This window comes from Anabas testudineus, chromosome 11, assembly GCF_900324465.2.
Source record: "Anabas testudineus chromosome 11, fAnaTes1.2, whole genome shotgun sequence".
NCBI classification, from domain to species: domain Eukaryota; kingdom Metazoa; phylum Chordata; class Actinopteri; order Anabantiformes; family Anabantidae; genus Anabas; species Anabas testudineus.
Window position 1 is genome coordinate 287,217 of NC_046620.1, and position 13,900 is coordinate 301,116.

At 45.8% G+C, this 13,900-nt stretch overlaps 3 protein-coding genes across 3 annotated transcripts; 2 read left to right on the forward strand and 1 right to left on the reverse strand.

The window, feature by feature from the left end:
• Positions 1–1,415: 1,415 nt before the first annotated feature.
• LOC113155228 (zinc finger and SCAN domain-containing protein 5C-like) lies at positions 1,416–3,990 on the forward strand. The gene is made up of 2 exons (XM_026349835.2): positions 1,416–2,681; positions 3,249–3,990. Exons 1-2 carry the CDS (start codon positions 2,489–2,491, stop codon positions 3,965–3,967), a joined length of 912 nt encoding a protein of 303 aa, XP_026205620.1. The 5' UTR covers positions 1,416–2,488; the 3' UTR covers positions 3,968–3,990.
• Positions 3,991–4,758: 768 nt separating this feature from the next.
• Positions 4,759–6,217, reverse strand: LOC113155225 (RNA/RNP complex-1-interacting phosphatase-like). The gene is made up of 2 exons (XM_026349832.1): positions 6,069–6,217; positions 4,759–5,750 (listed from the first exon to the last, which is right to left on the reverse strand). Exon 2 carries the CDS (start codon positions 5,744–5,746, stop codon positions 4,775–4,777), a length of 972 nt encoding a protein of 323 aa, XP_026205617.1. The 5' UTR covers positions 5,747–5,750; positions 6,069–6,217; the 3' UTR covers positions 4,759–4,774.
• A 42-nt stretch (positions 6,218–6,259) lies between these two features.
• On the forward strand, positions 6,260–13,768 carry LOC113154518 (zinc finger protein 287-like). The gene is made up of 5 exons (XM_033326256.1): positions 6,260–6,579; positions 7,376–9,020; positions 9,765–9,777; positions 10,264–10,774; positions 11,657–13,768. The coding sequence occupies exons 1-5, from the start codon at positions 6,312–6,314 to the stop codon at positions 12,835–12,837; spliced, it is 3,618 nt and encodes a 1,205-aa protein (XP_033182147.1). The 5' UTR covers positions 6,260–6,311; the 3' UTR covers positions 12,838–13,768.
• Positions 13,769–13,900: the final 132 nt, after the last annotated feature.

Here is a 13,900-nt window from a genome sequence, read left to right on the forward strand (position 1 = left end):
AGCAAAGAAGGAAACTTTATTTCAGTACACGGTAAAAGTTAAGTTATAAAATCAAGTGACGAGAAAGCCCCGAGCCACAAGTAACAAAAGGTTTCGGTTTAATGGATCCAGAATCCTCCAGAGATTTGAATACATTTTAATAGAATTCTTATTTTAAAGTTGTGTATGTGTGTATGTGAATAAATAATAATTGAATCGACAAATATAAAAATGTCTGATCAGAGCGATATGTCAGCATAAAAAAAAAAAAAGTAATCAATAGAGGTTCAGAAACACAGCGTGAAGGAAAAAAGGGAGAAAAAGAGGATAGAACCACAGGATAGAACCGGTTAACGGAGGATAGAACCAGAGGATAGAACCGGTTAACAGAGGATAGAACCAGAGGATAGAACTGGTTAACGGAGGAAGGAACCAGAGGATAGGACTGGTTAACGGAGGATAGAACCAGAGGATAGAACCGGTTAACGGAGGATAGAACCAGAGGATAGAACCGGTTAACGGAGGATAGAACCAGCTCTGCTGAGGCTGACTAAGACAAACTGTAGCTGGGATGGAGCTGCTGGTTGTGACCGCAGCTGTGCTCCAGTTCTGGTTCTGATTGTCCACATCAGCTCATTCTGGTTCCAAACTGTGTGAGCCACTCAGCAGAGCTGTAGACAGAACGCAGGTGAACGGTGACCTGTACAGGTGATCTGCCACCTGTCTAACTCTTCGTGCAGTAATTATTCAATCTGAACTAAACCCAGTTACAGCTACAGTTGGTGACCAGGTTTGGAGCTGGAACTCTTTCAGTGTCTGAGTTACAGTGATACTGCTGAGGGGGAACCCGCTCTCTGTGGACTCAGGAACAAACATTCACCACCGTGACCTTTCGGTGTGGAACAGTCCTCATGTAGAATGTCACTGATTGTTTCTCTGATAGATGCAGAGTCGGTCCTCGTACAAAGTCATCAGAGGACAGGACTCCTGCAGGACTCCAACACTGTGGGCGGCGGTTTGCAATCTGCCAATAAACAGAAGAGCAGAGCCCCCCAGACCAGACAGTCCCCCTCCCCTCTGAAGCTGCAATGTTCTTTCTACCTCCCATGTACACTCCCTTTTTCTGTTTTGAATGGAATGGATTCTATTCGGTTTGCTGTTCACATATTCCATATTTCTATATAGCACGAAAAACTTTAAACCCACTGAAAGCAAGTGATGCAGAACAAGGTTCGAAACATTTGAATCACTAATGTGTTTTAAGTGATATCAAATGTGACAGAATGCTATTTCTAGAAAACATTTCTGTTGAGTTCTCATGTGACCTAGATGGAAGAAGTTGGACCAATTGTAAATCTTATACATTATTTTATATTTGTGGACATGTCATTAGAGTCAGAATCAGAATCAGCTTTATTGGCCAAGTTTGCACAGGACAAACAAACAATTGGATGTGGTCTGAGTCTGTCTTTTGTGCCCTCTGCTTGCATGAAACATGAATTATTTACATACTTAATTACAATTATGTACATAGTACACAGTTCACTATGTCACATGGGGTTATTGCACTGAGTCCTTGCATTATGGGATTGGACAGTTCAGCTCAGACACAGCTTGGGGGAAGAAGCTGACTCTGTGTCATGTGGTTCTGGTGGCTACAGCTCTGTAGCACCTGCCAGAGGGGAGGAGCTTGAACCGTTTGTGTGCAGGGTGTGTGGGGTCAGCAGTGATACTGACAGCCCGATTTCTGAGTCTGGACCGGTACAGGTGTTGGATGGAAGGAAGCTCAGTCCCAATGATCTTCTCTGTTGACCAATCACCCGCTGCAGTCTTATTATTATTTTTATCTATGTGCTGAACTTCTGGGGATGACTTGGACAATTTATTTAAATAAAAACAACAACAGCTATAAAGTAGGTCTACGTTCTGAAATGAGGAGTGTTTGTGTGCACTGAGCTGTACCTGAGAGTACTCTCTCCACCGACCGGCCTTGAAGGAGGAACAAAATGTTGATTGTAAAGGTGCATTTCACCAAATCTAAATGCTCCCAAACACGCGACCTCGTTCTCTTCCTTGATCCATTTTCCAGATTCATCTCTGCTAATATCTCTACCTCTACTTGTCTGTACCTCCTACACCTGCAGACAGGTGACCTGCATCCCTGACTGGGGATCAGTCCAAACCTGTTTGTACTGTCTGTGGTTCAGCTGTACACTGACCGAACTGACTCAGCGTTACGTTAGCAGCTGGTTCTGTTCCGGTAAAGACCCACCTCACCCACCTAGGGTTCGGGAATTTGAAACGTGCCACGGTCACTTAGATCCAGCTTCAAAGCCGTGTTTCGAACGGAAGTGTCGTAAATATTTTGACAGGATCAGTTCCACCTGCTTTTATTTCGAAAAGCACCGGAAGTCTGCCTGTTGAACCCGGAACAGAAACACCGTTGGCATCGTTAGCGGTTAGCAGCAGGGATTCAGCACCCGGTTCTGTCCCGACTCTCGGTGTGAACATGTCACGGGTCCAGAAGCTCCGGGTCTTCATCAGTCAGCGTCTAAACGCGGCGCTCGAAGAGATTTTAGCGGTGTTTGAGAAAACGATCGTTAAATACGAACAGGAAGCGGCTCTGAGCCAGGAGGTGATCTCCCGCCAGCACGCGCTGCTCTGCGCACTCCACAAGCCCCTGATGGAGGTTCCGGCCCCAAGTGAGTCCTGGTTCCTCACGGGTCCTGTCCTCTGGACCTTGTGGAGCAGAAAAACGATTGTTTTACGTTAACACCTGATCAGTTCGCAGGTCTTTGGACTGTTGTGATGTCTGAAAAGTCCAGTCTCAGGTTCTGGTTGTTCTACTCTTCTACTGACTTCAACGTGTTCCACAGAAACCTGTTACTGACCTTCTTCCTCTGATTCCTTCTGATTTTCTGTAACGACACCTGTCATACGTGTTCAGAACCTCTGTCTTATTGGGCCTCACGTCATCGTTACGTAGAAGTTTATGTGGAGCTTCGTCCCAAAACTCATCAACAAAGAAAATGAAAAAGGTTTCATGAGGTTTGTTGACTGTTGTCGTCATGAATGTGTCAAAAGACGCCGGACTCCAGTTTTACACTCAGCACCGGTCCAAACCTGCAGAACAGTAAATCAGGTGCACTGTAAGACGAGTGTTCTGGACTGAACCAGAGTTGGTTCTCGCAGCCTCTGAGTCGCTTCTTGTCTCCTGGTCTTTGTCAGAACCTGATGCAGTTCTAATGATGTTTCTTTGTTTCCTGCAGACTCCTTCGCCCAACAGCTGATGGTGAGTAAAGAACGGGTTCAACCTGAGCACCAGGACCAGGACCCTCAGCCCTCACATGCAGCAGAGGAACAGGGGGGAGAGCAGCATCCAGACCCGGAACAGGCCGACATCATTCAGTTCACCTACGAAACCAGTTGTGGATCAAGGCCAGAAGAGGAACTGGACAGGCCTCTGTCCGAAGCTGGATCTGCAGGTCCAGATCAGGACGTCCAGCTGGTGTTGTCATCTGAGACTGAAGACAGTGACGACTACAGCAAAGACTCTGAGCCCAGATCTGTTTCAAACAAACTGAAACCAAAGACAAGTTGTGGACCAGGACTCTTTAGGTGCAGGGTCTGTAACAGGACTTTCAAAACTCGCGGGTTTCTATTCAGAGACACGAAGGCTCACCTTCAGGAGCCAGACCAGGTATGTGGTCTGTGTGGGAAACGATTCCAGACTGCTGACGGTCTGAGACTTCACATCCAGACTCACCAGTCCCCTGGGAGAAGGAGAGAACAGCAGAACCAGACCAGAACTGAGAGCACAGAGAGACCATTTCACCAGCGTTCAAACTTCAAGACAAAGCCCAGGATCCATGAGGAGCAGAACCCGAAGGACTGTGAGAACTGTGAAAAGAGTTTTCCACAGGAAAAAAAGAGCAAACACAGATGTTGGCCCCAGAAGACAAACCAGGACCCACAGAGTCCAGATTGAACCACGAACGAGAGGAAGATGAAGAATCCCAGTTCTAAAATTTCTGCAACATCGTCATGGTGACGTCACTATACGGTCTCTCGTTGAATGATTTAAAAAGATGCTGTGAGAAAAGAACTTATTAGTTACATTAATCAAATTCTACATCTGCTTCTTTGTAAAAAAAAAAAAAAAATTATTTTCAAATTCAGAAAAATCCTAAAGCTAAAATCACAGTTTTTTAGTTTTAGTTTTGAGATTATCACAAAAAAACTCTTGGTTTCAGGGTTTAGATTTACACTGAATGTGTTTCGGACATTTGTTGGTTTCATGTTGATTTTCTGAATCGTAATAAAAACTTTCTGCTGACAACCTGTGTTTTCAGTTTTCGTCTTTGTGTGAACACATGAAACAAATGATGACAGTTTTTAATTTTAGCAGAACGTTGATACCTGAACTGTGACATCGAATCAATCAGTAATTCGCAGTCAGCTCTGTCCCACAGTGCTGCAGTACACACATCATTTACTTCAGTAAAAGTATCTTTAACACAGGCAGCTTGTAAATTACAATGATCAATGAACTGTTTCATTGTATTAATCTGATTTCAAATGTAACTAAAGGAGTCAAAAGTAGTGGAGTAATCTATGAAATGTAGTGAAGTAGAAGTACTACAACTTCAATAGCAGAAAATGAAAATACTCGGAAAACCCTTAAATTTGTAATTAAGTAAATCTACTTAGTTACTTTCCATCACTGCACACAGACTACAGCACTAGTCCTGTCCTGTGGATCTGGAGTCCAGACGTGGATCCAGTTTTTGTGTCTCTAAAGTTTGTTGTCTGACTTCGGGGCTGCAGGACTCCAGACGTACAAGGCGAGAGGCAGAGTGGGGGGAAGTCTGCTCTGTGGTGGTCTGTCACGGGACTTGTGGTCTCCCTTCTGACGACGCCGGTTTCCAGGAGGCCGCTTCTCACCGGTTGATTGAGTCTTCTCTCTGTGGTCTGACCCTGATGGGCGTCTCATGTCTTTGTGCTTACCCTCTGAAGGTCCGCTGTCTCCCTTGCAGTCGGACTCTGGTCTGTCCTCTGTGCTGATGCCGGTCCGTGGCGGTCTGTCCACGGCGAGCCCTCTGGTCGACTTCACCTCTGGCTCGTCGATGCCCTCGTTGCTTCTTTTGGCGCCTTGCTGCAGATCTTTCAGGTAGTTCTGCCTCTCGATGTCATGACCTCTGCAGGAGTTAAAGAGCTTCACAGCCACAGCAGGGTCCAGTCCGTCCACATCTATGAGATACCTGCAGACCAGGTACCCAGTGCGGTTCAGGCCGTGGGTGCAGTGGACTCCGATCAGCTTGTTGTTGTCCTGGTTCTCTTTCAGAAATTGTCTCGTGGCCCGTTTGAAGCTCAGGATGGCAGCATCAGAGGGAACCTGATGGCCTTTGGTGAGGATCTTGATGTAAGACCAGGTCTGTGGGACGTCTGTTAGTTTGTAGTATCTGGTGGTGAATGTGAGGTCGATGATCAGACCCAGTTTCTGGTTCTGACTCTCTAGAGAGTCCATCAGGTCCCAGAAACCAAAGGAGTCTGACTCTGGGACCTGACAATTCAAAGATGGATTTAAAGGCACTTTAAAGGCAATGAACCGAGTCCCTGGGATTCTCAGTCCTGTACAGCGGTAGTCCAGCCATCGGTCCGGTACGCCGTTCTTCTTCTTCTTCTTCTTCTTCTGGTTCGGCAGCTCAGCGGCTCCAGGTTCCCTGATGTTTTCAGTTTCTTCTTCCAGCTTAAGATTTTTAAACATTGACCTGAATAAAAGAGAAAAATCATAGAAAATAATCTCATTAGTAACCCTGTCGGCTCTAACCACATCCAGTCAGAATTCTAAAAATTTACCGATAAATCTGTTTTATTCATTCCGTGATCTTTATATTTCTACATGTGCTGAAACACGGAGCAATGCAAATACAGTTTTTATACAATATTTACAACTATAACATGTTGGTAGAGTTTGCCAGAATCTATTGCTAAATTAAAACTGATTATATATATATATATATAAAGCAGATTAGAAAGAACCACTAAACTTTCATATTTGGGAATGGAGTCTGGTCAGAAGTTCGTACCTGGTGTAGAATTATTATTGCGTTTTCGCCAGAAAGTAAAAGTACAAAAACGCGTTAAACGTAAAAACACGACGAATTTACAAAATTATTTCTACAGTGTTCATAAAGTTAGCGATTAGCATGTTAGCAATCCTGGGGCCATGCTCCTGCTGTCGCAGTAATATGACGTAATTACCGAACGTACGGAACGTCGACCCGGAAACGGCCTCGCATTGTTTACGTTTTGCTCTTTGTTCCGCTGCAATGTCCAAAAAACGGTCCAGAAACACCGAGAACCGGAGCCTGAGAACCGTAATCGACCAGCAGCTGGCGGCGGCCGCAGAGGAGATCTTCAGGCTGCTAAAGGAGCGCGGCCAGGCGGAGCTGGAGCGGCTGAAGGAGCTGGTGACGGAGCGGATCACCGCGGCCGTGGAAGAGATCTTCACCGTGCTCAGAGCGACCCGAGCGGCTGGAAGAGAACCGGAGGAGCCCGGGGAAAGTCCGACACCAGTACCCGGAGCAGGCAGGACAGGTTAGCGTCCGGACACCGAGACTTCAAATGTAGCTTTCTTATGTTTTCCAAAGCTTTGGTCCGGAAGTTTGTAGCAGAAAGGAGCCGCTGTTTGAATCCATGGTTTAGTCTGTGTCAGAAAAAAAGCTGAAAGGAAATAAACCGACAGAGAAGATCTGTTGTCTCAGCCTCACACCAAACTCTGAATGTAAGAATCCGATTTACCTTCTGCAACAGGTTTTAGAAATGAGACATTATTGGAGTCAAAGGATTTACATTCGATCTTACAGAATATACAGAACGTGTTGTCATTAAAATCCACTTTAGCCAGTTCCTTTCTCAGCTGATCTTCTGCATCTTACCATGAGATAAAATGTGTGTTCTACACAAAGTCGTGTGTCTGAGGCCATGAACACAGAAAAACAGTAACACGGATAAAATAGCTCACGTTGGTTTACGACACGGCCACCTGAAGGAGTTACAACTTTAAGTGACTTTTGGTTGTGATCACGATTCTCTGAGCCAGTGATGAAATGCGCCTGTTTCACTTAGTTTTATTAACTTTTACACTCCTCTGTTTCCAATATATATATATATACCGCTTCAGTTCAACACTGAGTGCATCGCAGTGCAACTCAGAACACACACACACACACACACACACACACACACGTTGTGGATGTAGAAGTTGTTCCCATTGTTGACTTCTTCCATCGGACTGTTTGGTGTCTGTCTGAAGTCTGTCACAGGACTGATCTGAGGAGCAACACCAACACTTTCTGTGCAGTAAACATGTGTTGTGTGTTTTTCTCTGCAGAGTTGTGTCTATCAGTGGGTGTCAGCAGTTTCTCTGATGAAAAATGTCTGAAGGGTCATGTCTCTGTGGATGACCGACTAAAGAAGCTTCGGCCTGGCACATCCACAAGTCCAGAGACCACCTCTGACCCAGACCATCCACCAACAACTCCCTGCGATCCAGCTTGTGAGGAGGATAATGACGACAAAGACGGGGTGACGTGTCACTACTGCAGAGTGTGCGGGAAGTCCTTCGACAGGAAAGGCTTTTTGATGAAACACGTGGAGAAACACTCAAAGGAGTCAGAGTGTCTGTGTGGTCTGTGCGGGGAGCGTTTGGACTCCAGCAACGGTCTGAAGCTGCACCTTCAAACTCACCGCGACAGCAACAGGACCTGCGATGTCTGCGGTAAGAAGTTCCCTTCGATCCGAGCTCAGGAAACGCATCGGAGGCTGCACACTGGAGAGAAACCTTTCAGCTGTCACGTCTGTGGAAAAGGCTTTAACCAGAAGGGTAACATGGTGACGCACATGAGAATCCACACGGCAGAGAAGCCGTTCAGGTGCAACGTCTGCTACAAAGAGTTCAGCCACGCCGGCTCTCTGGAGCGACATGCGAAGGCCCACGACGGACAGACGCCATTCAGCTGCAAAGTCTGTGGGAAAGGATTCACAAAGACCGCTGATCTGAGGCGACATGCACAAACCCATGAGCCCAACGAACAGTCTCCTGTGAGGAGTAGTCGGAGGAAACCAAGTCTGACACCTTCTCACTGCTGCAAGGTTTGTGGGAACGCCTTTCACAATAAAGGTAACTTTGTGCGGCACGCTGAGACTCATGTAAACAACCCTGGTTGTCGCTGTGGCATCTGTGGAGAACAGTCAGAGTCCTCAGATAGTTTGCAGGTCCACATCCAGAGCCACAGAGAAACCAGCAGGATCTGCGACATCTGTGGCATCAGCTTTAGGGACATGGAGATCCACATGAGGACGCACACAGGCCAAAAGCCCTTCAGGTGCAAAGACTGTGGCAAGGACTTCCCTAGGAAAGGTTCTCTGGAGCGGCACTTGAAGCTTCACGCTGGCGAGAGGCCGTACATCTGTGAGTTCTGTGGGAAGACTTTCATTGAAAACACTGTTCTGAAGAGACACATCAAAAGCCATACAGGCGGGAAACCCAGGATTTATTCCTGCGACATCTGTGGGAAAAAGTTTTCAATGAGCCAGCATCTGGATGTGCACAAGAGGATCCACACCGGGGAGAAACCATATACCTGCAGGGTCTGTGGGAAGAATTTCAGGCAGATTGGCAATTTGGACTCTCACATGAGGATCCACACGGGTGAGAAGCCGTTCATCTGCAGTCTCTGCGGGAAGAGGTTTCGCCAGAAAATCTCACTGGAGACGCACGAGAGGTTCCACAAGAAGGAGAAATCATTCAGCTGCCAGCTTTGTAGCAAAGGCTTCGTCCAGAAGATCGATCTGAAGAGACACATGCTGACGCACACCGGGGAAAAACCCTTCAGCTGTCGGATCTGTGGGAAGAGCTACCAGGAGAAACGCTCAGTGGATGCACACATGAAGGTCCACACCGGAGAACGAGTTACCAAAGATTCAGATGTGACTCCGAAACAACAGGAAGGAGTTCACTCTGACTTCATCCAGCTGTGAACCCATCAGAGGTTGACAAGTATTGAAATTGTTTTATTTCTTTTACTGGTCATTGAAGCCAGATTTGCACTAAAGGGCCAAAAACAAGTTCATTTCCACTAGAGAAATGTTTTAGGGACCCAGAGAAGTTTTCAGGTTTTCAAATTAAATCCCTGCTCTGAGGGACATTTTCAGATTGAACGCTGCTACGTCAGACTCTCTCCTGTACAGACTTGTGCTCTGGAGGTTTGGACTAATTTAATGAATCTTTGGTTGTGAAAGTGAAGCAGAAACACAAACAAAAATGTGTAAAAGGGACTTAGGACTCAGTTCCCAGTTAAGTCCTAGAGAAAGAAGTTAAACCTGATTTAACACAACTGTTTCTGGACCATCAGACAGCAGGAGGATGAATTTAAAATGTTCATGAGTTAGTTAAACTCATGACAGAGTAATAATACGGATTACAGATGTTCTGTGGGGTTTAGGTCTGTGGTTGGCCTGTCAGAGACTCAGAGAGATATAGACCTAAAAGTACATAATTTCATCACGTCATTTTGGCCTTAAGTCAAGTCAGCAAACAGTGTTTCAAGTGAAACAGACACAATGAGTGACCAGACATGATAAAAACACTAAACTAAGTTACTACAAAATAAAATAGGATGTAATATTTCCTTTACAGCTGTTTGTGTGGTCCACATTTGCTCCTTCACTTGAATCCTTCTTTTTCAGCTGTTTAATTTGGCATCATGTGTTTTTACCAGGCTTGTTCTGTTGGTACTGTTGGACCAACATGTCATATTGAACCGGTGATATGACTAAATTCTTATCATGGATGATACGATCTGACGCTTTAGAAGTGGTTTTAAACCCTGGTCCTGACCTTTTTTGTTGTCCTTGTTTTTGACTTTAAGTTAGATTTCAAACCCACTAAGCTGCAAGAAGTGAAACTGCTTGAATTAAAGCTCTAATAGGTGAAATCACGACTTTATTAATCCTTAAATCACCAAACACATGAGCCACTTCTGCTGTTTTAAGTCTTTAGAAACTGAAATGTTGCAATAAAACAGTTTTTATTGTTTGCTGTAGTATTTTTTTTTTTTAATCATCGCTTTCTTTTCATTTCACACAAAAGTCTGACAAACACTGTTTTGATGTGAAACATTTTTAAAAAGATGAAGCGTGATGTTGGAGGTTTGAATCCTGTAAGAAAATCTGTCACAGACCTGCCGGTTATTAGTTTCAGTCATTGACTAAAAGCAGAGAAAAACAGAACATAGTCCGTTCACGATAGAACACAGAAGCAGAACTGAACCAACAGTCAATGATTCCACTTCGTCTCACTTTCACACCTGTCCTCCGGTCCAGCAGAGTTCGCTGTTCGCTCAGTCCGCTTCGCTCCGCTCAAAGCGAAGCGTCGTCGACGCGGAACTCGGAGTGTGTTTACCTCCCCGCTGCGCTCTTTGTTCGCTGGAGAAAAGGAGGAAGATGTGCGCCGTGCAGCTGCTGCGGGTGTCGGTACACGAGCGGATCAGCGCCGCCGCTGAAGACTTCCTGCTGCAGGTGGAGAAAGGAGACGAAGCGGCCGAAATCCCGGCGCTGAGAGCGCTGCTCACCGAGCGGCTGACGGCGGCTGCGGAGGAGATCGTCGGTCTGTTCGAGGAAACCGTGGCGAAGTACGAAGACCGAGTGGAGCGGTCGGAACGGGAGATCTGCCGCCAGAGGAGGCTGCTGGATGCCGTGCTAAAGCCTGAAGTCAGGCTGCACAGAGCAGGTCAGTCCCCGCTCACCGCAGCCGGAGCACCGGGAGGACCCGGAGGTAGCTCACATGCTAAGGTTAGCTAGCATCGGCTGCGCAAACATAAACATAAACGTTTTTACTAAAATAAAAAAAAACGTATGTTTTTTGTCTTTCAGCCTGAGATTAACTGATATAAAACACACCACATGATAATAAACTGTTTAATATCAGTATTTTAACGACGACAAAAACACAACTCCAACTCCCATGATCCTTAATCCAAGCATTGCCAGCAACGCCTTATGGGAACTGTAGTTTTTACATCATAGTGAAACGATGACTAGTTGACATTAGTTAAAATAAGAAGAGGTTTTGTGAGTTCGTTGATTCTGGGTTTGAGGTGTAATCACTGTATTCTCGGTTATTTACAGTTTTATTACAGTTGTCATGAATAGGAATCATGCAGCTGTTTGACAAGTTATTAAAGATCCAAAGATTAAAGTTAAAATGGTTAAAATAGAAACATTCAGTGATGGAGGATTTGTAAACAGACTGTGAAGATTTGGATTTCAATGTGGATCTGCAGCTGGTCAGGGCAGTGACCTCCACCTGCTTCAGACTCTGTGGGACTCTCACCACTCTCTAACGAGAACTGGGTCCAGGTAGTTACTGATTTAACAAGTAGAGGTCTGTGCTGCTAGAACCACAAACTGAACCAACCAGCGGCTGAAAACCGAGCTCTCTGCCAACACATGACCGCTGTTAGTATTCTCCTACGATCCAGTGGAAGGTCAAACTTCCATTTTTCTGTATATTAAACTGTTTGGGGACAGAATAGACAGGTTCATCTCCTCTGGATGCTGAAACGTCTGTAAAACACTGGTCTGATAAACTCCCTGTGTCTCTGTGCTTCAGGGTGTCCTGTGGATGTCCAGCAGCAGGTTCCCCCTGAGCAGCAGTACTGGAGCCCCAGTCCGGACCCCCCCCACATCAAAGAGGAAGAGGAGGAAGTGTGGAGCAGTCAGGAGGCAGAGCAGCTTCCAGGACCAGAGGAGGCCGATATCACCAAGTTCCCGTTCACTCGTGTTCCTGTGAAGAGTGAAGATGATGAAGAGAAACCTCAGTCCTCACAGCTTCATCAGAGTCGCACTGAGAACAACAGGGACTCTGAGACTGGATCAGGACCAGATGGACAGTTAGGACCAGTTAGTGAAGATAGCTCTCTGGACTCTAATCAAACTGATGACAGTGATTGTGACTGGACTCAAACCAGTGAAGCTCAGTTAGGTATAGATGTTGTTAAAAACAGTGAAAGTCCAGAGAACGATCCTGGATCTTCAGCAAAGGAGAGACCCTTTCCTTGCTCGTACTGCGGTAAGAGGTTTAGCCTTAAGGGAAATCTGAACAGACATATCAGAGACCACACTGGCGAGAGGCCGTTTCCTTGCACAGGTTGTGATAAGTCGTTCAAAGACAGCGGGTCGTTAACGGCTCACATGAGGTGTCACACCGGAGAGCAGCCGTACAGCTGCTTGTTCTGTGGGAAGAACTTCAGTGGGAGGGGTAACATGACCAGACACATGAGAATCCACACAGGAGAGAAACCGTTCACCTGCTCGGTGTGCAGCAAAAGCTTTCACGTGAAAGAACACCTCAACAGACACATGAAGTACCACACGGGGGAAAAACCGTTTAGTTGCTCTGTGTGTGGGAAAGGATGTGCTCAGAAAACAGACTTGAAGAAACACATGAGAGTTCACACGGGAGAGAAACCGTTCAGTTGTCCGTTCTGTGGAAAGTGCTGTGCTGAAAAAGGAGACTTGACCAAACACATGAGAGTCCACACGGGAGAGAAACCGTTCAGCTGCAACGTCTGTGGAAAGAGCTGCGCTCAGAAGGGGAGCCTGAAGATTCACATGAGAATCCACACGGGAGAGAAGCCGTTCAGCTGCTCGGTCTGCGGCAAGAGCTTCACAGTCACCGGACACCTGAAGAGACACATGAAGCTGCACGCAGCCGAAGGTCACGAGGCTGAGTCCCCAGAAACACGTTCGGCCAAAGCTCAACACGAAGTAGAACCGTTAAGCACGTCATGATGGTTCTCAAGTCCGGAGAAAGTCTGTGAGGTGGTCAGAGTCCACGTTTATCTAGCTGCTCAGGTTTTCCACAGATTCACATGAGAAGTAATCTGTGAATGAAATCATTAAATCCATTAACTCACAATGTAGAATATGAGACGTGGTCCAACGTCTACGGAGTTCTGTGGTTCTGTCGTCGGGTCCATTTCCTTCAGAAGCAGATCATCACAGGTCAACTCAGCCGATACACGCAAATCATATAACAGGTGTCATGGTGGTCCAATGGTTAGCACTGTGGTTTCACTGGTTCTAGATCAGATACACCGATCTGACATTGGTAGTGGAAATGATCCTGATGTTGCCTAAAGAGCTAGATCGGGTATCGGATAATTAAGCCAATCTATTCACTTAATTTCTATGTTTGCTCCAGACTGTCTGATCCAGATATTAGCGTTCTCACATGCAGCTCCCCTGGGTCATGTCTACATGTGTTCCGGGACCCAGTGCAGGTCTGATTCTTATATTGGATTCCTGTTATAATCAAATATTTACAAGAACATCTTCACTAGCTTCACATTTCACTGTGTATGTGACAAATAAATCTCTTGAGTCCTGAATCCTGCTTGTTGTCAGTTTCTGCACAGTTATTTCTTTGCTTTGTGGCTTGTATCTCATTGTAAGTCGCTTTGGATAAAAACCGTCTGATAAATGACTAAATGTAAATTTAATACATCATAATAGTTCAGTACATTAACGTACACCGCCCGTCCAAAGAAGAGTCCCCACCTTGATTTAAGTAAAGAGTTAAGAGCCTCCCACTGGATAATTACTGCATGGATGATTCTGTTTCAGCTGGTAACAAGTTATTAAACCCAAACTGACCTGTGGTCGTGGAAAAGATGTTCATCTGTATCAGAAGGATCAAAATTATTGGTATAAATCAAGCAAATAAAACATCTAAGGAGACTGATGAAACTAAAACTGGGTTAAGAACTGTCCATTGGAAGAAGGTCATGTGGTCTGATGAGTCCAGATTGACCCTGTTCCAGAGTGATGGAGCATCAGGGGAAGACGAGAAAAC

Bases quoted from the DNA above. Each gene is read 5' to 3' on its own strand.
- LOC113155225 (XM_026349832.1), bottom strand. From the start codon at position 5,746: ATGTTTAAAAATCTTAAGCTGGAAGAAGAAACTGAAAACATCAGGGAA.
- LOC113154518 (XM_033326256.1), top strand. From the start codon at position 6,312: ATGTCCAAAAAACGGTCCAGAAACACCGAGAACCGGAGCCTGAGAACC. The intron at 6,580-7,375 runs GTTAGCGTCCGG...TTTTCTCTGCAG, and splicing joins ACCCGGAGCAGGCAGGACAG to AGTTGTGTCTATCAGTGGGT. The intron at 10,775-11,656 runs GTCAGTCCCCGC...TCTGTGCTTCAG, and splicing joins AGTCAGGCTGCACAGAGCAG to GGTGTCCTGTGGATGTCCAG.
- LOC113155228 (XM_026349835.2), top strand. From the start codon at position 2,489: ATGTCACGGGTCCAGAAGCTCCGGGTCTTCATCAGTCAGCGTCTAAAC. The intron at 2,682-3,248 runs GTGAGTCCTGGT...TGTTTCCTGCAG, and splicing joins GATGGAGGTTCCGGCCCCAA to ACTCCTTCGCCCAACAGCTG.